The 24,177-nt window shown below is 39.5% G+C and overlaps 1 protein-coding gene across 1 annotated transcript; it reads right to left on the reverse strand.

Annotated features, from left to right (window-relative positions):
* Positions 1-11,117: 11,117 nt before the first annotated feature.
* LOC143031280 (uncharacterized) lies at positions 11,118-21,348 on the reverse strand. The gene is made up of 2 exons (XM_076194912.1): positions 21,228-21,348; positions 11,118-13,865 (listed from the first exon to the last, which is right to left on the reverse strand). Exon 2 carries the CDS (start codon positions 13,684-13,686, stop codon positions 12,172-12,174), a length of 1,515 nt encoding a protein of 504 aa, XP_076051027.1. The 5' UTR covers positions 13,687-13,865; positions 21,228-21,348; the 3' UTR covers positions 11,118-12,171.
* Between the last annotated feature and the right edge of the window lie 2,829 nt (positions 21,349-24,177).

The following is a 24,177-nucleotide window of genomic DNA, read 5'->3' on the forward strand; positions in this document are numbered from 1 at the left end:
CTCACTCATCTAACTCAAACAAGTGATGGAAGTTACATCATTTCAGATATACTGCTAAGTGGTGTACCCATGTTATTATTTTAGCAAAATGTAATATATAAAATTTATCTAAGAAATTGTAGAGGTACGTTCCATATATACATCTGTTTTCAGCAAAATTAGTAAAATACCTGTTTTTCTGATAAGACAAAACATTCTCAACAATTATGATGTACTCAGACAGGAACTCCTATCAAATAAGCAATCCTAATACAGGTGAAATTAGTGAGAGGGCGAGGTATAATGTGAGAACAAGTGCTTTAACATTTTCAACCTACAGATCATTCATACACAGAGGCATTACATACACAAACCTAGTCATCTTACTGGAAGCCTGTGACATATTTACCAGTTGTAACACTTCTGAAAGAAAAAAAAAATCATTATTCTCTTTGTGGAATCTTTCTTTAGTACTAGTATCATCTCAGTTGAGAATATGTCTCTGCCTACTAACATTAATATAAAGTTGGATATCATGCGAGCTTTGGTCTCATTTGAACATTTCCCACACCAACTTCCACAGCAAAATACTGCTTTGCATGCATAGCCCTGAGATGGTGCCCATCTATGTATCCACACTACTAGCCACCAACCACCACATGACAGTCATCAATATTGGTCACTGATTATTCATTTGCTCATATCTATAAACACACATATAAACTTCATAAGTATACCAAATTTTAAAAAATTGTAAACTGGTCATTATAATGGTGTTTGCTCTGACCCATTCATGCTGCTTCACTACAATGTAAACATACAGTTGCCAGCTCAACTCTAACATGAGCCACTTTCCAACCAGTGTATCAGTTATTAGTGTTAGCAATAGTATATACCAATAGGACCTTTCCTCATATATGGGGAGTGACAGTCAAAACATACACCCACATTTCATCCATCTCACACACTTTTGTTGGTCTTGTATTCACTTAGTTGTGCCCCCCCCCCTAATAAGAACCATCTTGTCAGGGTGGGGGTGGGAGGATTGCATGTCCCTTTGATCTGGTAAGTGAGACTAGAGGAGACTTCAGCTCCAGCTCTTCATTATGGGGAGTGGGCCACCCATGCTACTAAGGTCAGTGGTGAGGGACTAGATTAAACAGGTACTAGAGCTAGGCTGCTCATATAGGCCAATGGTGCCACTCCCGTGAAAGACCACCTAATGAGGTCGTCCTGTGATAGTTGGTTGGGTGCCTGGACTGGGATGAGTTGCAGGGGGAAGTCTTAGCTCCATCATGAACAAACTTCAAATCATGAGGAACATATTTTCAAAACAAGTGGTTACCACAAGGATGAGGTCCCCTTTTGTGACAGCCAGAGCTTGCTCCCCACATAGTTCTAGTAGGCAGTTGTACACATTCTCTATATATTTTTGTACTTAAAAAATTTCTTTTGTGTGTAAATGTTTTTAGATTGTGCTTGAATTTTTTTATGTAACTTTAATGTGTTTAAAGAGTGTGGGAAGGCTTAGACTAAAAACTACTACTTTTGAGAATTCTTTCTACATTGCAGACTTTCACCTATCGCAGCCAGTCTTAGATTGTGAACCCCATGATTAATGGAGGACAACTGCAAATAATGGAATATGCTTAGTTTAATGGAATTAATTTCACTATTTATAATTCAAGCTTTCCTTTATATTCCCCTACTTATTACCCAGGGCAAAGGGAGAGATGCAGGGATCACCCATCATCCAGGAGGAACCAAGAAAAGTGGGAGGAAAGGAAGGGTGGTGAATGGGAGTGGAGCATGTGGGAATGAAATGGGTGGGACTGGATTTATCTCTTTTAACTTTGGCTACTTCCCTTGTAAGGGGGGAAAAAAAAATCTTCAAAGGGACAGAAAGATCATATCAGATTTTTTTTTACATAATCATGGACCTCCAAAAATGTCTTCTCATCAAATGTTGCAAGGGTTCCATGGATATTCCCCTAGTTATTCTAAACTTCTGTTAAATCTGGTTTCTGCTGAATAGGGACTTGTTAAACCGGGCTTCTATTATAGTACAAGTTTAAAGGAGATTTGACAAATTCTGGGTGAAACAGAAGACTAAATTTAATTTTGAGGAAAGTCTTAAACTAGCAGACACTCCTAGTCAAAGTCAACTGGGGAAAACACAAAGGACACGAGTCAGAGGCCTGACCTACCCAAGCTGGAAGTATCTAATATTAAGCAAGGGAAGGCATAACTGCTCATACTATAATGCAACAACTTGTCATTAATCAATGTAGACTTGTGGAGTGAAAATCAAGAAGTTTTTTATTAACAAAAATATCATAATCAGGGCACAATGAAGTCAGAGTAAAGTTTATAAATTTCTTATTTTAGTACTGAGAAAGACAAGACGGAGCCCATCGCCCAATAAGAACAGAAAAACATAAACAAACATGATATACTCACTGATAAATATAATGATACTTGCCAGTCTCAATTTGTTTTTAAATCTCTATAGATGTTAATATTAATTTGTGGTAGTTATATGTGGGGCTCACAATACTCAGAATGATAACAGATAACCAATGATATAGATAAGATTTGCAATTGTGAAACTGGCAAACATCATATACCATTATGAGTATTTGTGAATTTATATCTCACCCACTCACACAGCAATTTGTATATTTTTTGCATCTATATTACGACAAATTCCACAACTTTTCTTAGTAGCATTTCTTGCAGAAATTAATATTATGGTGAAAAAATAATTCCTGCAACCTTCCCACTACATACCATTTTGTATCAACTGCTTGCACAGCAATTTATATACATTTGGCCTCTATATTATGACAACTCCAACAAATTTTCTTAGTAATATTTTTCCCTCAAATTAATATCAAGGGATGATGAAAAAATAATTCCCACAACCTTTCTGCCACCCACACACCAAGGCATTGTCATGGCTATCCAAAGTGCAAAATGTGTCTGTCCCTGCACACATTGTTATGTTAGATAGGTTAGAATTGGGAGAAAAATATATACTTCACAAAAAAATTATGCAACAAAAATGACACTTTGTTGGTGTGTAGCAGGAAAGTTGGGGATTTTTTACACCATCCCTTGATGTTGATTTCAGCAAGAAATGTTGCTAATAGAAGTTGTTGGATTTGTCATAATATTGATTAAAAAATATATACAAACTGCCATAAATGTTCCCCAGTCTCAATTTCCCAAAAAATCAATACCGATGCTACTATTTCTTTGTAATACTATTATATGTGATTTAGAATATTCAATGACAAGAGTTGGCCAATGAAGGAGGAGACTTGATCTGATCTACCTAATCTTCATAAATATAAAGATGCTCATCCATCTTATTTTTTTCAATAGTTACTGACATTACTATTAGTGTATATATATATATATATATATATATATATATATATATATATATATATATATATATATATATATACATATATATATATATATATATATATATATATATATATATATATATATATATATATATATATATATACATATATATATATATATATTCAATCGATAAGACCTATCCGATGATACAGGTAACTGCATTTGTAAAACTGCCAAACATGTTATATACACACATGTTTACCTTTGCTCAGAATGCCATGCACACTGCCAAACAGGAATCGAAGTGTAGTAAATGCCAACACACTGTGCACTTACAAGCTCAAGAAAAGGGCACACTTGTTTGGTCTTTACAAAGCACAGCCACGAAAATAAGCTCAACAATAAGCTGAAAGAGTGCAACTCAAGCTTTGACGGGCTATAACGTCATATGAAAACAAACTCGTCTTATGACGTATATACATAAAAGACTTTTAATTCACTATCGGAGAAATAAGATAAGAGATACCACATAATGAGTTTATTAACTGTTTCTAAATAATTACCCAATTACCACATAAATGACTTTTAACTACTCCAACAGTATATTTAGAGAAATGGTGAATGTACACCGTAGAACTGTGGATAACAATCCCGGGGTATATAAACAACCTTGTAAAGAGTGCGATGTGTACTGAGGCCAGACAGGAAACTAACGACAAGAATCAAAGAACATAAAAACTCTATCAAATATGATTATAAGAATTCCGCAGTGTTCCTTTACACCAGCAGGGAGGATCATCGCACAGACTGGAAAATGCTGTCATCCTTCACAAATCCCAATGCAGTTTCCTGAGAAAAACAATTGAATTCTCCCTTATAAAATAATACCCAAATTCCAATACCTCTAAAGGTCATTGGTCCCCAGATTGCATCACTTGGATGACAGCCAATAAATTAATTTCAAAAGCGACCGGACCAGACCTCACAACTGTCAATCTTTGATCAAACCATATCAAGGGCATGTGACACAAGTCCCCCTTTCCCCGTTTCCTCATCGCTACATTTATTATTGTACACTACTTTTTGTATCTATATGCTGAAGAAGACCACATATAGTGGTCGAAATATACTGATCTTTGTATCTAATGTTATTTCTCCGATAGTGGGTTAAAAGCCTTATTTCATCAATGTGCGACTACATTATGTTTCTCTAATTATATCTATATATATATATATATGTATATATATATATATATATATATATATATATATATACTGTATATATATATACATATATATATATATATATATATATATATATATATATATATATATATATATATATATATATATATATATATATATATATATATAATCATTGTTTTTGTTCACGTGTTGTACTCGTGATTGACAGCTATTTCCCTCCCAAAAGAGAATTCAGCTCTAGTTCATATATGACCGATCAATGGTAATGCTGAGGCCTTATTCCAACTCTTGTGGGCGGGTAGTTGGGTGTGTGTGTGCATGCAAGGTCACATCATTACCATTAATCGGTCATATATGAACTATGAGCTTTTTTCCGGGAGTGAAATAGCTGTCGATCACGAGTCCAACACGTGATCCAAGACCATGGTGAATCACACACACACACACACACACGACTCGGTGGCGCAGTTGGTAGAGGCTCAGACTCTCAACACGGTGGTACCGGGGGTACTGGGTTCGAATCCTGCCCAGGGCTGAAATTGATTTAGTATCGCTGCGCCTCGAGTCGTCACTCCAACTCTCGTGGGCGGGGAATTGGGTGTGTGTGTGAGTAAAAAGGTCATAGCATTACCCATAGATCGGTCATACGAGCTCTGAGCTCTCTTCCGGGAGGGAAATAGCTGTCGATCACGAGTCCAACACGTGATCCAAAGACCAAGGTGAATACACACACACACACACACACACACACACATACATATTATATATATATAAATATATATATACATATGCACACACACACACACACACACACACACACACACACACACACACAGTGGCGCAGTTGGTAGAACGATGAACTACTAGCATGGTGGTGCGCGTAGTGCTTGGTTCGAATCCTGCCCAGGGCCGAAATTAATTTCGGTACAGCTGCGCTTCGGGTCGTTACTCTGACTCTCGTGGGCGGGGAGTTGGGTGTGTGTGTGTGTGAAAGGTCATAGCATTACCCATAGATCGGACCTACGAGCTCTGAGCTCTCTTCCAGGAGGGAAATAGCTGTCGATCACGAGTCGAACACGTGATCCAAAAAAGACCAAGTGAAGTGAATACACACACACACACACACACACACACACACACACACACACACACACACACACACACACACACACATATATATATATATATATATATATATATATATAAACATAAGAACATAAGAAATAAAGGAGACTGCAAAAGATCATAAGGCCTACACTAGGCAGTATATATATATATATATATATATATATATATATATATATATATATATATATAAGAATTCCGTTAACATATTTATATAAATATATATATATATATATTTATATATATATATATTTATATATATACATATATATATATATATATATACATATATATACATATATATATATATATATATACATATATATATATATATATTGCGTGTGTGGTATCGCCTATCAATCCTACCTTAGCTAATTATTCTCTATATATTTCTTCCACTGCACCTTTTTTCACTCGCTCTTCCCCTCGTTCGCTACACGCACACACGCCCATACGCATCAACCAACACTTTTTCGCCCCCTTCTACACGGTGACCTTTGACCCCGTGCCGGGAGTGCCAACTGCACATCCATACTCGCACCATATTTTCCACATTCCTACCCACCCCCCTTGATCTCGAGATCAATCTATTCTTCGTCTTCTTCGTCTCCTCAACTTCCTATTTCGTAGTCCTACAACCATCCTGGAGGACGTCTATTACACTGCGGTTGTCGAAACGCTGCTCCTCCATCTACTACTACGTTGTAATTCTCTTCATCGTTTTCTCTGCCATCCATCACACGACGAAGATCTAGGGTATGTCGTGGCACTCCCTCGACAGAGATGTTCCGTGAATTTACCTCCGTTATGATATCCCTCGTCCACTGTGACGTGCACTTGCTATCCCTTGGTTTCACCCATACCTCCTCCCCCACCTGTACTGGGGTTGCGCCCTCTTTAGCATTGGTTGGTAGCACCGGCGCTACCCTGGGAAGTCGCCAGTCATATTTAAATAAGGTTCTCTGAGGAACCAAGTCTTCGTCTTGGCCTGACCTAGGGGACATATTATGCTAGAAGACTGCCTCCATGGGCAGCATTAGTGCCCTTTCGGCGATAGACATAATAGTGCGATGGTGTCGTTCTAATATTCCATTTCCCCTCGGCCGGTAAGCAGCCCTAAAGAAACGTCTCGTGCTCCACTTGTCCAGCCTTTCTTTCAGTGCTCCCAACCGAAATGCGGTGCGATCATCCATCAGGGCTTCATCCACTGGACCCCGTTCCAGAAATATCCCATTCATCACCTCTCCCGTCTCCGTCTTCAGCTCCCGCCAGATGGCGAATCGCCCTGGGCCATAATCAACCATCGATAAGTACATGACCCGTCGATATTGGGTTACGTCGACCGCCAACCTCCTCCAGTTCTTTTCTACGCTGAGTTACCCCGTTGCGTGCGGTCTCAGGACGGGATCTATTGATTGACATCAGACATGTGCTCTCATAGACCGCCGGACTTCTTTCCTAGTTATATTCGGGTCAACTTTCCTTGCTAAGAACAATGACTTATCAACACCTAGGTGATGGGTTCCATGCAACTCCTCCGCGCATAGGGATCCTGCGGCGCACACTCCAACCTTCTCTTCCTGTTCTTCCGACACTCTCAGCCAGCTTTTCTTTATTCTGGTTAGCACGTCCGCTCTGTTCAGTCCCGACGGCACTTGGACTACGCTCACCTTCACGCTGAACTCGTCTATTAACTCCCTCAGGATCCCAAGGCGTCGTTTCACAATGACTTCATTCTGCTCACTTCGTGCGTATTCTCTTCCCAACAGTCAGCATTGAGTTCATCCATCCCGCCACCGTGGCTGAGTTTGTCTTGATTCCGATCTCGTGTAGTCCCCGTTTCAGCGCCAAATTGATTCCTTTTACAACCGCATCCAACTCCAATACGTTAATGGGATGGTAGTCATTATTTAGCGCTGCTACGACCCATCTTCTAGTACTATATCTATATCCAGGACTACACCGGTTGCTATGCTGCTAACATCACACCATATTACACCTCTGTTTTGTTGCGGTGCACTCCACTGTCCTCTCACTGGATCATCGCGTCTCACCCGTCGTACGACGTCACGTATCATCGTGAGCGTGCCCTCATCAACCTTGTCCCCCCAACCCTTCGACCCTGACCGCCTCTTAATATAACTGCACGTCACAAGGAGCCAACCTACGATCGGGTAGTGACCAACCAATCTCCCACACAGTGAAAATAACTCTCGTCTGTTCATTTCATCCGTTACATCGGGGATCTCTTTGCCTCTCCTGGACATTAGGTTTCCTCTCCCGTTTCTCTCTGGTCGCACTCCCAATATCGCTCCTCCTTCCATCGGCTCCGGCTCCTTCGAGACCAATCCAAACCGAGCTAAGTGTTCTACCACGTCCGACGCCGGTACAACAGTATCATCCACTAATATATTATCGAGGTAGGAATCCGTGCCCTTCATCACTTCAATCTTCTTCAGCACTGTCTTCAGGATCTTCGTAATTATCCCCGGAACTGAGAACAACCTGAATCCCAGTCCGGTCAAGCAATATGTTTTACCTTTATATTTTGTTAGTTGGTATTTCCATAGCTTCTTCGCCACGTGAATTTGTACCTAACCCGCCCGTAGACCTACAATTATGGATGCACCCATCGTTTGGCGCCATTTGCGTAGGGTCTCGTTGCATACGTCTACAAAATCATCGCCAGTGCGACACTTTACAAACTGGTTCAGCTCTCGGAAGTCCAACACCAGTAGAACTTTGTTCTTGGTTGGCTGCACCACTGCCATCAGAGGCAAGATTCCATCCTCCACTGGCTCCTCCCAAGGACTCAAAATTCCCTCATCAATCCACCGCTGTACTTCGATGTCAAAGTCCTCTCTCACCCTCTTTCCGAGCATCTGTTCATAGGAGCCGACTTTGTTCTTCAATATAGGCATCAGAGGCCGGAAATAGACGTAGGAATGCCAATGAAGACCGACCATGTAGGGCAATGTCGCCACGAAGCTCGACCTTGACGAGAAGGTGGCACCTTGTACAATTGAGGACGAAGACTTCCTGGCGAAATTTGATGGCCAGAAGTGGAAGGTAGTGTGGTACCTCCTTTGAGGTACCACTCTACCTCCCACTTCTGGCCATCAAATTTCGCCAGGAAGTCTTCGTCCTCAATTGTACAAGGTGCCACCTTCTCGTCAAGGTCGAGCTTCGTGGCGACACTGCCCTACATGGTCGGTCTTCATTGGCATTCCTACGTCTATTTCCGGCCTCTGATGGCTCCTTCCTCCCCATTCCGTACTCGAGTCACATATCGCTCCAACCCTCACTTGTCCGGTGATAAACGTGACTTCTGGGAGCTGTGTAATTGCATCCATCCCCAGCACCACGCCAATTCCCTCTATGACCGTTCTAATGACAAGCACTCTTAGTCGTATCGGAATGCCCTCCACCGACATTTCAACTTTCTGGTCGCTTTCGCACTTTGTCTCCCTTCAACTGTCATCAGGGTCATATTTCCCAGTCTGAACCCTTTAATCCTTTATATATATATATATATATATATATATATATATATATATATATATATATATATATATATATATATATATATATATATATATATATATGCACGTGCGTCATATGTTCCTATTTCTACTTTCTATACTTTTTATATACTTTGTAGTTTATATTTTATCTTATTATTTGCAGTTTCTAATATATATTTCTATATGTTTTTGGTCTTTGTATTAAAATATCGTATTTATATTTTATACATAGGTTGATATTTTATATTTATATTTCATGTTTATATTTTCTATTTCTATTTTTAAGGGAAGAAAATGGCAGCAGACTGGAAGTGAGTATTAAGGGAGACTGAGGGAAGCGGATAGCTTTAGATACTAGAGTGCGAAAGTGTTGGGAGAGGGAGGGGTGGAGGTAGAATGTAGATTGAGAGAAGCGAGTAAATGCCTTGGGGGATTGACAAGTGTAGTGAGAAATAGGCATTTGGGAATGAATGCTAAGAGGAAATTGTATGAAGGAGTGATTGTGCCGACAACGCTGCATGAGGCAGAAACATGGAATATAAGAGAGGTAGAGAGGAATTCGAATGTGTTTGAGATGAGGTGCCTGACAAGCATGAGAGTTACTAGGCTGGATAGAGTAAGAAAGGAGGTGAGGAGGAGAACGGGGACGGAGAGGGAGTTGGGAGATAGGGTTGATGAAAGATTATTGGGATGGTTTGGACACATGGAAAGAATGAGTGAAGAAATATCTGTAAAAAATGTGTGGAAGGCAGGGGTAGGAGTGAACATGAGGGGGCGATCAATGATGAGGTGGATGGATGGGGTAAAAGAGGCATTGAGAAAGAGGAGGAAGGACGGGAGAATATAGGGGTGAATGGAGGGTGGTTGTGTATGGATGATGCTGTGATGCACGAAAGTAGGTGGGGGATGGGGGAGTATGTGTGAAAATATTTGACGCAGCCCCGTCCTCTCTTTTCCTACACGAGGAGACGGAGGTGCTGGTTTAATGAAGCGTCCTTGCTGTTGATGTGCTGTGTCTTGCAGCACTGCTTTCTGACCAAAGGCAGTGGGCGAGATGCAGGGATGACCCGCCATCCAGGAGGAGCCAAGAGAGATGGAGTGGTTGGGAGTGAAGTGTATGGGGATGGAATGGGTGGGAGTGGATTTTTTTTTCTATGCATTTTTAATTTCTATGCTGAACAGCTATTTCTATTTTTATATATCTACTGTTTTTTCTACTCTGTGCATATTTTCTATTTCTATAATCCGGCTGTGATCGCTGACACGACAGAGCAACTGCAGATGGAAAGATTGAACACAGGAATAAAAAGAAAATGTCTAAAAACAAAACCGATATACGTAGGATGCTGAACGGAGGGCAAGAACTTAAACAAGCTGAAATTTTCAAATGCCTAGAATTGTATTTCAGTGAAGGATGACATGACTTGAAGAATGAAGTCAAAGATTACCAACTTCAAGCTTTATCAAACGTTTTCCAACATTAATGGCGTAGGGCCTATACAATCTGCAAAAGTCGAAACAACGCCAACATTACAAAGAGCCGAAGATATTTTCAGTATAACATTACAATATAAAATATTGGGCGGGATTCGAACTCAAACCGCTGGGTTAGCAGTTACTAACACTACCACTGCGCCGTCGAGCGTGCGTGTGTACCCTTTTTCACCATCAATTAGTTTTCGTTCCACCCGGAAATTTCTGACCCGGACTCCCGCCGCGTTTTCTATGCATGCTCAGAGGTGCGTGGACAAATGCTCACAGGGCATATATTCACAGAACAAATACTCATAAGACAATTGCTCACACCCTTAGATGAATAAGCAACAAATGCTCACATTTTAATTTTCACTTTTTTTTGTGTGAATATACACATAAATCTTATAAAACAATTGTTTGTTCAAAGATCTTTATTTGTTTCACAATACCTGCAGCTTTTTACAGTATCATCATATGGATCCACTTGGATTATCAGTCTTTATTCCAGATGGATGCAGTGTCCTACATTGATGAGGTGTACCAGTTTTCATTATTTCATCCAGCCATTCATTCACTTGCTAGCAGGTAGCAGTTCGTTTTGACTTTACACCCATTGTTTCCTTTGAATTTGAGTCCATCGGTTCTTTGCAATTTTATCATCTAAAAAATGTTTTTTAGTTTAGTAAACTTACACATCACTGATTACAGAGTACAGACCATGTCAGGTATGCACTATTTACCAAACATGGTTGTTGGCCAGTCTTGTTTTCCTTTCTTTACCTTTTGAGTAAAGTCAAGGAGAATGATGGAATGGGCTTTTCCACTGCATTCCCTTTTCTTTGCCATAATTTTTAACTGGAATATTTGCTTTGGCTTTGTTTCAGTGTTGCACTTACCTTGGAATATCTACTATTCCAAAGCTCTTTGTGTAGCCCCTTTTTCATCAGTATCTTCTTTACTTATGTTGTCATTTTTTAACAGTAGGTCTCTGAAGGATTTTTTTTTTTTTTTCAAAGAGAATTTGATAAATTAGGAAAAAATAAGATTGTAACAAGTATTCAGTCATTAGGCCATCAGTACTATTTGAGGGGGAAAAATTAAAAAGATGCTTATTGATTTATTTCACTTGACTGAACAAAAGCTGGTGATGAATTACATGTGAAATTATGAAACTGTACACTTACAAATCAAAGATCACTGACAGATTCGCAAAATCACATCTTTCTTTTCTTCTGTATTATTATGAAATTATACTTTTCATTTCTTTAAACAAAACATTTAAATTTCATCCTAAATACCTTGTGTGTGCACATTTTTTGTATTACTTGTAAAACATGTATGTGTGCAAATATGTACAAAACTTACAGCGAGCATTTTTTGTGGTACAGGTTACACTGGAATGACTTCCCTCCAGCATGAGTCACCATGTGACGACTAAGAGACCCTTTCATGAGGAAGCACAATCACACAGGTTACACTGGAAAAGCTACTCTCCTGTGTGGGACATCACATGATATTTGAGCTGATTTTTCAGAGAGAAAGCTGCATCGCACAGGTTGCATTGGTAGGGGTTCTCTCCATTGTGTGTCCTCATATGGTTCTTGAGAGTACTCTTTTGTGAAAAAGCAGAATCACACAGGTCACAATGGAAAGGCTTCTCTCCTGTGTGGGTCCTCATGTGCTGTGTGAGAGTATCCTTTCTCGAGAAAGCAGAATCACACAGGACACACTGGAAAGGCTTCTCTCCTGTGTGGATCATCATGTGATACTTGAGATTACGCTGATGTGGGAAAGCTTTATTGCACAGGTCACACAGGAATGGCTTCTCCACTGTGTGGCTCTTCATATGCTTTGTGAGAGAACTCTTTTGTGGGTAAGCAGAATCACAGAAGTCACACTGGAAAGGCTTCTCTCCTGTGTGGGTCCTCACATGCTGTTTGAGATAACTTTTTTGTGAGAAAGCAGAATGACAGAGGTCACACTGGAAAGGTTTCTCTCCTGTGTGGATCATCACATGAGTCTTGAGGTGATGCTTTTCTAAGAAAGCTTTATCGCATAGGCCACACTGGTAAGGCTTTTTTCCTAAATGGGACCTCATGTGCTTTGTAAGATAACGCTTTTGTGAGAAAGAAGAATCACAGAGGTCACACCGGAAAAGCTTCCCTCCTGTGTGGGTCCTCACATGATTTGTGAGGTAACTCTTTTGTGAGAAAGCAGCACCACAGAGGTCACAGCAGAAAGGCTTCTCTCCTGTGTGAACCATCATATGATCTTCGAGGTGATACTTTTGTAAGAAAGCTTTATTGCAAAGGCCACACTGGAATGGGTTCTTTCCTGTGTGGGTCCTCATATGCTTTGTAAGATAACCCACTGAGTGGGTTTTCATATGCTTTGTGAGTGAACTCTTTTGTGGATAAGCAGAATCACAGAGGTCACACTGGAAAGGCTTCTCTCCCGTGTGAATCTTGACATGATCTTTGAGGAGGGCCTTTCGTGCAAAAGCTTTGTCACACATACCACACTGGAAAGGCTTCTCTCCTGTGTGGGTCATCAGATGCCTCCTGAGAGTATTTTTTTTTGAGAAAGCAGAATCACACATGTCACACTGGAAAAGCTTTTCTCCTGTGTGGATTGTCACATGATCTTTGAGGTGAGATGGATGTGTGAAAGCTTTATTGCACAAGCCACACTGGTAAGGCTTCTCTCCTGTGTGGGTCCTCATATGACTTGTGAGAGAACACTTTTGTGTGAAAGCAGAATTGCACAGTTCACACTGGAAAGGCCTCTCTCCTGTGTGGGTCCTCATATGAATTGTGAAATCACACTTTCGTGAAAAAGCAGAATCGCACAGTTCACATTGGAATGGCTTCTCTCCTGTGTGGGTACTCATATGCTTTGTAAGAGTATCCTTTTTCAAGAAACCAGAATCACACTGGTCACACTGGAAAGCTTTACTACTTTGTGGGTCACCACAAGATCTTTGAGGTGACTTTTGTGCCATTTGAGATCACTCTTATAAAAAGTCAGAACTGCACAAGTCACACTGGAAAGGCTTCTCTCCCGTGTAGGTCATCACACAATATTTAAGATGACTATACTGCAAATGTCACATCAGCTCCTTTTCATCATAGGGAATCTACAGAGAGCTCTTCCAAAGAAATGGTGATGGCTACCCTCATTCTGGAAAAAAAAAATGTAATTATATAATTGATATCTAACTCTTTTAAATTGTATAATACACTGTAATGGGGATGTAGAGGTTTTGCACACGTCATTTCATACTCGAGTCTCTTTATATCTAAACAGAATCTTTGTACATGTGTAAGAGGCTTGTAGATATAAGTGGTGAGGTAAAAAGAGTGGTAAATAGTGGGAGTCTCATTTCATTGGATTGACTGTTTTGTAAACAACAGTTCAAAGATGAGAAATCTTATAGCTTTGCTCTCAGTGTTACGTTTTTAAACAGGGGTTTGGGGACTCAATTTTATTACTTTTATTGCTGATGTTGTTGTTGTTGTCGTTCCCTAGACTGTCTGTCCGAGCAGTCCTGTCTCCCCAAGGAATGCCATAGCCAAAACTGGGTTTTCCCACAAATCCTTTATAGAGTGTATGTTGTGTTGTTTGCGTGCATGATTGTGTATAATGCAGTCTTCCATTATGTGTTGTATGGTATGGGGTGAAGTGTTACATCCTGGGCAGCTGTTCACAACGTGGTCATCCAGCCTCTTCTGGAAACTTAGAAGTGCTGGGTGGTGGCCGCACTGCAGTCTGGCCAGGTGGACTCTGTCCTTTTGTGGGAGAGAGGATTCAGAAGGGTGGATATCAGGGGGTCTGGCATGCAGCAATGTGTTGTCTTTCAGTGTGTTAATGGAGCAGTGAGTGATATGATTATGAATATGTTTCCGGAGGCTGGTATTTGGTGGTTGTGGAGGAAGAGAAGAGAGTATCTGTGTGTGACACAGGTCTTTAGGTGTTGTTTTAATGTTTCTTGGTGTGTGTGGGTGTTCTGCTATGTAGTGTAGCGGGTGTGATGTGTTTGTGGTGGCTCCGGCAAGTGTTTGTGTGCCTCTCATGTTGAGGTGGTCCTTGACTTTGAGGACTTTTGTTTCATGGTGTAAATGGTCTGTAGGTGTGCAGTAAAATTCGAGATTGCTTGAGTAAGCCATATTGCATGTGGAGCTATAACAGCAGATCTGATTGGAGAAAGGGTGGAGGAGAAAATTCAATTGGTTCACAATTGTAAGACCACACTCCTGGGGAAGGTTTTTGAATATAACAATAAAGATCACTGGACTAAGGAATTCATGACATCACTGCAGAACAGATCTAAGACCCAAATGGTTATTGACAGGATTCCTTGCAAGAACTTTCTTAAGAGCTGTGTACTACAATGAAGAGAAGATAGATATAGAAGGAAAGATAGAAATTACATTCACTTCGATGGAAGACTATAACTGAAGGAGAAAATAACAGTGGATGATTGGAGGCATAGGGCCTACCAATTAAATTCATGAGGGACTAATCTTTTATGTATTACACAGTGACAGTGGTAAGATTTAGAAGAAAAGGAAGAAGAGGTGAAACATGCCATCACCTAACATGAAATAGGTAGATATATATTGTATTCTGCTTTTTCATTAGAAATGCACTAAAAATCATCCAATACCTACATATATATTCACCCCACCCTGACCAGAATGAATCAAATTTTGCTTCAGCTTTTTCATTATATCATGAGATTTGGAACTGGGCAATGGCTCAGCTGGCTACAGCAGTCATATTTTAATATAACTCCACAACATTCCACATTTGGGCTCAAGACCTGAATCTAAATATGACCTACTCTGGGACAGTTTATTCCATTCATTTTACTCACAAGTCACATTGTTTAAGATACACTGGTAAATGGTGTACCTATGTTATTATTTTAAGAAAATATATGAAGTTGATCTAAAAAACTGTAGAGGTACTTTTCACATTTTTGTCTTGGCACAATTAGTCAAATATGTGTATTGCATGCCTAACCTCATGATGGTGCCCATCTACATGTCCAAACTACTCACCATCAACCACCACTTGACTGCTTTTAATATCAGTCACAGATTTTCTGGTCATATCTATACACACACATATCAACTTCATAATATAGCAAAAATTTTAAAAATAGTAAATTGGTCCTGATAATGTTGTTTGGTCCAACCCATCCATACTGTTTCATCAAAATGTAAACACACAGTTCTCAGACCAATTCCGACATGAGCCACTTTCCAACAAGTATACTAGTTGTAAGTGCTGCCAATAGTATATACCAATATGCCTTTTCCTACTTTAAGGGGTGTGGCAAAGTCAAAACATACACCCACATTTCACCCATCCCACACCCTTTCATTGGTTTTGCATTTACTTAGTTTTGCCCCCCCCCCTCCCTAATAGGAGCCATCTTGTCAGGGTAGAGGGGGGGGACTTCCCTATGAACTGGCAAGCGAGACTAGAGGAGGCTTCAGCCTCAGCTCTTCTTTAAGGCCAGCCATGCTACTAAGATCACTTGAGAAGGACTGGATAAAGTAGTTCCTGGTGCTGGTCTGCCTGTATAGGCCAATAGTGTGGCCCAACAGAAGGACTCACACCTTAGATTAGGTTAGCTTAAGTTTAGTTTAGGTTGCGAATTAGAGCCTTATTGATTCCACTGCATCCTCTACTCCTATCAGAATCCTCCTCCTACTGTTACAGTTCAGAACAAGATCTCTATTTTGTAAAACTGTTAAGATAAATCTTTGACAATTCTCTCCACCTCATCTTTAGCAAAGCATTCCATTACAAAACCCTCTTCTACATCATCACCAAAGCCCTCTATATTATCCTCAGTAAAATGACCAACTCCAAGAACAGAAGCCCATACTGTGGAAGTCCATGCTCACAAAGATTCCTAATCAAGAACCCATAGTAAGGATAGTAAATCAAAACAGACATTTTTCAACAACAAAATCTGGCATGCAGCAATGCATTGCCAGGCCCCCTGATATCCATCCCTCTGAATCCTCTCTCACCCAAGAGGAGAGAGGTCACCTGGTCAGACTGTGTGGCCACCATCCAGCCCTTCTAATCTACTAGAAAAGGCTGGATCAGCATTGCAGATAACTGTACAGGATGTAACACTTCACCCCATACTATACAACATATTATGTAAGACTACATTGTGCACACCAATAACATAATGTACACTCTATGAGAGATTTGTGGGAAAACCCCATTCCAGCCATGGCATTTCTCAGGGACATGGGACTGCTTGGACAGCCAGTCTAGAGAACAACAATAGCAACAAAATCCCCAACAGTTCCTTCAGTCACACCAAAAACATTTCTGAAGATCTGCTGAGTCCCTTCACTCAACAGATGTCCTCCCAAGAGCCAATAAGGAGCACCAAACTGCCCTTCAGCAGATTCCTACAGCTATATCAGACCCCCAATCTCAGGTTACTAATTTGACAAGCAACTCTAGATAAGACAAACCTCACCGGTTGAGTGAAGTACCAAGTCAGTTTAGCAAAGGGAAACTCCTCTCTAAAGCTCTCCCGAAACCACCCTCAAAATAACAATATTCAAATTCCTACAATTGAATTGCCCTACCTGTTGTGAGGAGACAGCAATCAACCCCAGAAGGGTTTCACTAATTTCTTTAATAGAGGATGAGGCATTATAGATTCTAAATTCAAGGGTGACAAGGTACTTTCATTGTCAAACTGGTCATTTTACAGCCATTAATATTTCTCTTGGCTCTTTTAGATTCTAATTGATAATTTTTACCAGATCTGTATGGCACTGACCACTTTCCCATACTATTGGAATTGGCAAGGATTGAACCAAAATCTCATACTCCCCAGTGGTGTTTAGACAGGGCTGATTAGCAGCTATTTATGGAACTCAATTCATTTAATTGTTCATGGACCACCTTTGATAGCTCTGAAGACATTTTAACACATTTTACTGATAAATTACACTCCCAATCTCTAAACCTGGAAAAGACCATCAGTTGGCAACCAATTATCCCATTTCCTTAGCCTCTTGCATTTGTAAATTGCTGGAAAAGATGGCAAATGGCAGGCTTATATGGTACTTGGAGAGGCAATTACCTGTCACCTGTCCTTTATAGTTTTTGTAAAATAAGGTTCACGTCTGATGCTTTTTGGTCCTTAGAATCTTCTATTTGTGAAGCATTTGCAAATAAACAACACCATGGTATTATATTTTTTGTTTTGGATAAAGCATATGACACGGCTTCATAACACGGCACTTTACAAAAGTCTATTTGAGTTCAGTCTAGGTGGCAGACTCCTATTTTTATACAAGTTTCTATCTCATTGTTTCTTATGTATGCAATTTGGGAGTGCTCTGTCTGAAGCTTGTCCACTTTTCACTGTGGCTATAAACAGTATTATCAGTGCACTTTCAAAAGGAGTTTCTGGTAGCTTATATGTCAATGACTTTTCAGTCTCCTCTGCAGTGCAAATGCCACTGAGAGGAAATTGCAGTTAGCAATAGGATTTCTCAGTGGACTACAACTTGGGGATTCCCTTTCTCTGCTTCAAAGACTGTGGCCATACAATTTTGCCACCCCCATGGTAGTTGTCCTGATCTAGACCTATATCTCTAGAAAAGATGAATCCCTTGTGAGGAAGAAACTTGCTTCCTGGGACTAATATTTGACAGCTGCCTGACTTGGGTACCTCACCTTCATTATATTAAGGCTACTTGTATGAAAGTGCTACTCCTTAGAGTTTTGGTTCACACTTCCTGGGGTGCTGACAGACAGACCCTTCTCCTATTACACCTAACAAAATTCTAAGTTGGAGTATGGTTGTAAAATTAAATTATCTGCTACTGAGAATTGGTTTCATGTATTGAATTCAGTGCACCATGCCAGTGTTTAGCTGGCAACTGCTGTGTTCTCCTCATCCCCAATACCTAGCTTATTGGTGGATACAGGTGTCCTTCCATTGGACATCATCAATCCTTATTGCTGAGTTGCTGGTACAGAATCTTCCTGAGTCAGTTTCTTATATGGCAGTTTCCAAAGATTCATACCCAAGTTTCCCTAAACCTTTCAGCCTCAGGGTTACATCTGTTATGGGGAGATTAAATGTACCTTCCATTACTGTATGTCCTTATCAATTTCCTAGAGACGGTTACTGACAATTCACTTATGTTTCTGTCTGCAGCCCTTTTACTCCTTCTAAAATCTCGATACCAGATTATGAGTACTATACATTACTCCTAGAACACTGTTCCACACATTCTGACTCCATCCCAGTATGTACAGATGGCTCAAACACTGATGCTGGGGTGAGATATGGTGTTATATTCCCTTCATTCTGATGAACTAGTAGCCTCCTCAGTTTTTAAGGCATAACTATCCACCATTATCCTAGCTTAAAGATAATCTTTACTCTGCTAGATTCAACATTTACAATTTTTAGCAACTTGTATTCTCTCTGCTGTACAACATTTCAGTCCTTCCTTCCATCCCCTTGTTTTATCAGTTCATGAGTGGCTCTATCTACTACAGCATAGAGGCTACCATGTAGGGTTTTGCTGGGTCACAGCACATGGAATCTCAGGGAATAAGAGGGCCAACAGGCTGGCTAACAAGGCATCAACACAAACTGCCCCTTCAAACCCCAGTGAATTTCATGACATGTACTACACTATATGGTTAGCAGTTCTTGACAGTTGACAGGACAAGTGGGAGGCTTTGATGGGCACCACTAAGATGGGGGGTGGGGGGGAGATAACCGCTCTTCTTTCTGTCCACTAAAAGAAATATTAATTCATAGTTCTCATATAAGGGGCTAAAAATACTCAGAGTTATGAGTTAGCCAATGATATAGAAAAGGATTACAGCTGTAAGACTGGCGAACATCTATATAATACATGAAAAGGTTTCCCAGTATCAATTTTCTAAAAATTGACACCAAGGTTACTATTGATTGGATACTAATATACTGCATAGGGTATTTTTTTTCTTTTTAGTTGTACACACCTACATGATATAGCATTTGAAAATTAAATAATAATTTTGTAAATTATAATACATGAATATAATATGCAATTTTCTTGGCATAAATAGATAACAAAAACCCTTGCTACAAGCAAATCTACTAATGAACAAAGCCACTAGGCTATGGTTGAGACACCACATTGTTGTCTGTCCAGTCCAGTCACTGCTTGATGATAGCTTTCACATTGTGGACTCGGTGTTCTGCTGTTGTCTGTTAATTGTCCGGGGTAAAATGATAATCAAGCTGTCACCATCCGTGACGACCCGGATAATCTTCAGAATTTGAGGTATGAAATTACTATATATGGGTTAGGTTATGCAAGGTAAGATTAAGTAGGTAGGTTATATAGGTTAGATTAGGTAGGTTGGTTAGGTTACGTGGGTTATGTTAGAATAAACGAATTTATCCTTTAATTTCTTTAGCCTTGACATCTATCAAAACAAACATGGCATATCATTCAACCACTGCAACTTCATTCATTAGTAAATCTGTTTTAGGTTGGAGTATTATAATCTACAAAAATAATAATCAATTCTTTTATTGCTATATCACATAGGTATGCACTTCTAAAAACTAACCATATATAGGGTTCAAACTATTCAATGATAAGAGCTAGACAATGAATCTGTTTTCCCTAAAAAAGCGTAGACTCAGAGGTGACTTGATACAGGTCTTTAAAATTTTAAAGGGAATTGACATCAAAAGTGACAAAATTTTCACATTGAATGAGAATCAGACAAGAAACAATGGTCTCAAACTGTCTGGAAACAGATTCAATTTGGAAGTAGGTAGAAACAACTTTGCCAACCTTGTAGTTAATGAATGGAATAAACTTCCTGCACAGGTAGTGCAATGTAGTTCAGTTCGAAGCTTTAAGAATCATTTAGATAAACACCTAAGCAAGATGCTGTAATGATTATAATTTATTTCATATTATTTGTTTTATTTTGTTATCATTTGTCTGTTTTGATTTTCATTTATCATTAGCTATATGTCAATTCATTATTATTTACTATTTACCTGTTTATTATTTAACTATACCTATGCATTTGTTTATGTAATTTATTTACATTATTATATTTTTTATTTATTAATTTATTATTATTATGATTTTTTGTTTACATCCGACCTAGATATGGACCAAAAGGTCTCCTGTCAGCATGCTCTGCCTTTGTAATCCTTTGTAAGGTAAGAATTACAGCTGTGAGACCTGACCTAACCCTTTCTAAATATTAAGATGCTCACCCATCTCATTTTGTTTTTAACAACTACCGACGTTACTATTACATCTCAGTACTTATAATCTGGGGTTCAATATATTCAGAATCATAAGAGCTCGCTGATGATATGGGTAATTTCAGATGTGAGACTGGTAATCATATTGATAAATACTCCCATGTTACCCTGCTCAGAATGCTTTAAACACTGCCAAACGGGAACTGAGGTGTACTAATGCCAAATGCGAACTCTATAGTGATTGCACTTACAAATACAGGAAGGCACACCTGTTTGGCCTATACACAGCACAGCTACCAAAACAAACTCGCCAATGTGCAGGAGTATAACTCAAGGCCTGTCGGGCTATGACGTCATATGTAAACAAACGTGATATAAGGGTCGAGGTGTAGGTTTACCATATATATATATATATGTATATTTATGTATATATATATATATATATATATATATATATATATATATATATATATATATATATATATCTTTTCTTTTTAGGATATATGCCCCGTGGGGCTACAGGGAGAAGGATGCCTAGTCCCTCTCCCCGTCCCTTTCTTCTCGCCTCTTACGATCCAAGTGGGATACTTGGTGGCAGTATTCTTTTCCCCCACCACAGGGAATTCCCCCATCACAGAAAGAGAATACTCAGAGAAATGGTACAGGACAGCAACAAGGGGTTGGGGGACAGCATAACGGAGGGACAGTCGTAGTATAAAAGTGTCATCATTTCTCTATGAACAGAATTTCTTCTATCATAGACAAAATGATGTGTGGCTCTGGTCCGTAGGGGCGCCCCATATAGACCCTAAAGTATCGACTGCATGCTACTTTGCCACAATAACAAGCAGCCAATACCCCAGACGGTGCTCAGATGAGAGGGAGGGTGGAAGGGGTGTGGAGTGTATTTAGGGATGAAATGGGTGGGAGTGTTTTTATGCCTTTCCCTTTTTGGCTACCTCCCTTGGAAGGGGGAAAAAGCCTTGGTATATGTATGTATATATATATATATGTATATATATATATATATATATATGTATATATATATGTGTGTATATATATATATGTTCGATTGAAGACCAGAGCTAATTCAATATCCACTATCTTCTTAGTGATTTTCTCAATTTTTCCGTGACCAGCGTCCAGCGACGTCCTGGTGATACGAAGACCTCACCTCCGTCCAGTACCTGACTCCTAACTCTCCTAGTTCCCCCCTTTTTACTTGTATTTAAACTCCTGTTCTGTTTATGTAATCTCACTTACCTGAAGATGGTTGGATGACTCAACCGAAAGCTTGTATTTATATTTTGTGTTACAATAACATCATGGATCTCGGAACGATTAGAAAAATTGAGAAAATCACTAAGAAGATAGTGGATATTGAATTAGCTCTGGTCTTCAATCGAACATGTCTACAAGAAAACTTACTGCCCATTTATACTAATATATATATATATATATATATATATACATATATATATATATACACATATATATACATATATATGTACATATATGTACACATATATATATATACATATATATATATATATATATATATATATATATATATATACAGGGTGACCACAAAAACACTCTTTGATTTAAATTATTCATAATATAACATATTGAGTTCAGAATTTTACAAGTTTGGTGTCCATAGTTGCATAAACTAATGCATTTTTTTCTCTCTTTTTTTCCAGTTCGCAATTTCTACCTAACCCGCTAGGTGGCAGTTTTATCCAAGATAGCGTACACCCCACAGCAACGTAGCTGGTGTGTGTTGGAGTTTGGCAAAACAAACAGTGTTACAAATGTGCAGCGTTCGTTCAGACACATTCATCATAACAATCCACCTACTAACAAGTCCATTTTAAAGTGATACAATGGTTTCATTGCGAGGGGGTGCATCTGTGATCAGAGAAAACGACATTCTGGCCGCCCAGCAGTGTCAGAGGAAGTTGTCGACTAGGTCAGAGACGTTTTTGTTCGCAGCCCCAAGAAGTCGACACGCAGATGTAGCCGAGAGTTAAAACTTCCACAAAGCACAGTATGCAAGGTCTTACGCAAACGCTTGAGGTTTACCCCTCATAGGCTGCAACTGGTCCAAAAGTTATACCCGAAAGACAAAGAAATGCGCTTTGAATTTTGCCACAGTCTCCAGGAGTCAATGGAAAATGATCCTGGTCTGCTGTCAAAGATCATCTTCAGTGATAAAGCAACTTTCCACCTAAGTGGAAAGGTGAACAGACACAATGTGAGAATATGGGGGACCCAGAATCCTCATGCCAATCTTGAGTTTGAAAGTAACTCTCCCTAAGTGAATGTGTTTTGTGCAGTAACAGAGAGGTCTGTGTATGGACCGTTTTTCTTTGAAGGACCATCCATTACTGGCCAAACCTACCTAGAAATGTTACAGAACTGGTTGCTGCCAAGACTACAAGCTGCTGAAGGTGATGGCTACATTTTTCAGCAGAATGGAGCACCGCCACACTGGTCTCTCAATGTACGCGCATTTCTCAACATAAACCTACCAAACCGATGGATTGGCCGTGCTGAACAACACGACCAAGTGTTTTGCAAATGGCCCCCAAGATCACCAGACCTAACTGTGTGCGACTTTTTCCTCTGGGGATATGTCAAAGACAAAGTTTACATACCTCCCTTGCCCAAGACCATTGATAAAGTGCAGGAACGTGTCACCGAAGCTCTACGCACGATTACGCCAGATATGCTACAGAAAGTCTGGACGGAGCTTGATTATCGCCTTGATATTTGCCGGGCAACAACAGGGGCACACATCGAGTGCCTATGATATCAACCCATATCTCAAATGAAACTTTGTTAATTTCTGCAACTATAGACACCAAACTTGTATGATTATGAACTCAATATGTCATAATATAAATATTTGAAATCAAGGAGTGTTTTTGTGGTCACCCTGTACACACACACACACACACACACACACACACACACACACACGCACGCACGCACGCGCACACACACACACACACACACACACACACACACACACACACACACATATATATATATATATACATATATATATATATATATTTATATATATATTGTATATATATATGTATATATACATATGTATAATGTATATATATACATATATATATAATTATATATACATACATATATATATATATATATATATATATATATATATAT

The sequence above is a fragment of the Oratosquilla oratoria genome, chromosome 12 (genome assembly GCF_046742065.1).
Source record: "Oratosquilla oratoria isolate Oo_2021 chromosome 12, ASM4674206v1, whole genome shotgun sequence".
Lineage (NCBI taxonomy): Eukaryota > Metazoa > Arthropoda > Malacostraca > Stomatopoda > Squillidae > Oratosquilla > Oratosquilla oratoria.

What these genes read in the sequence shown, in the direction of transcription:
- LOC143031280 (XM_076194912.1), bottom strand. Translation starts at nt 13,686, where the DNA reads ATGGCACAAAAGTCACCTCAAAGATCTTGTGGTGACCCACAAAGTAGT.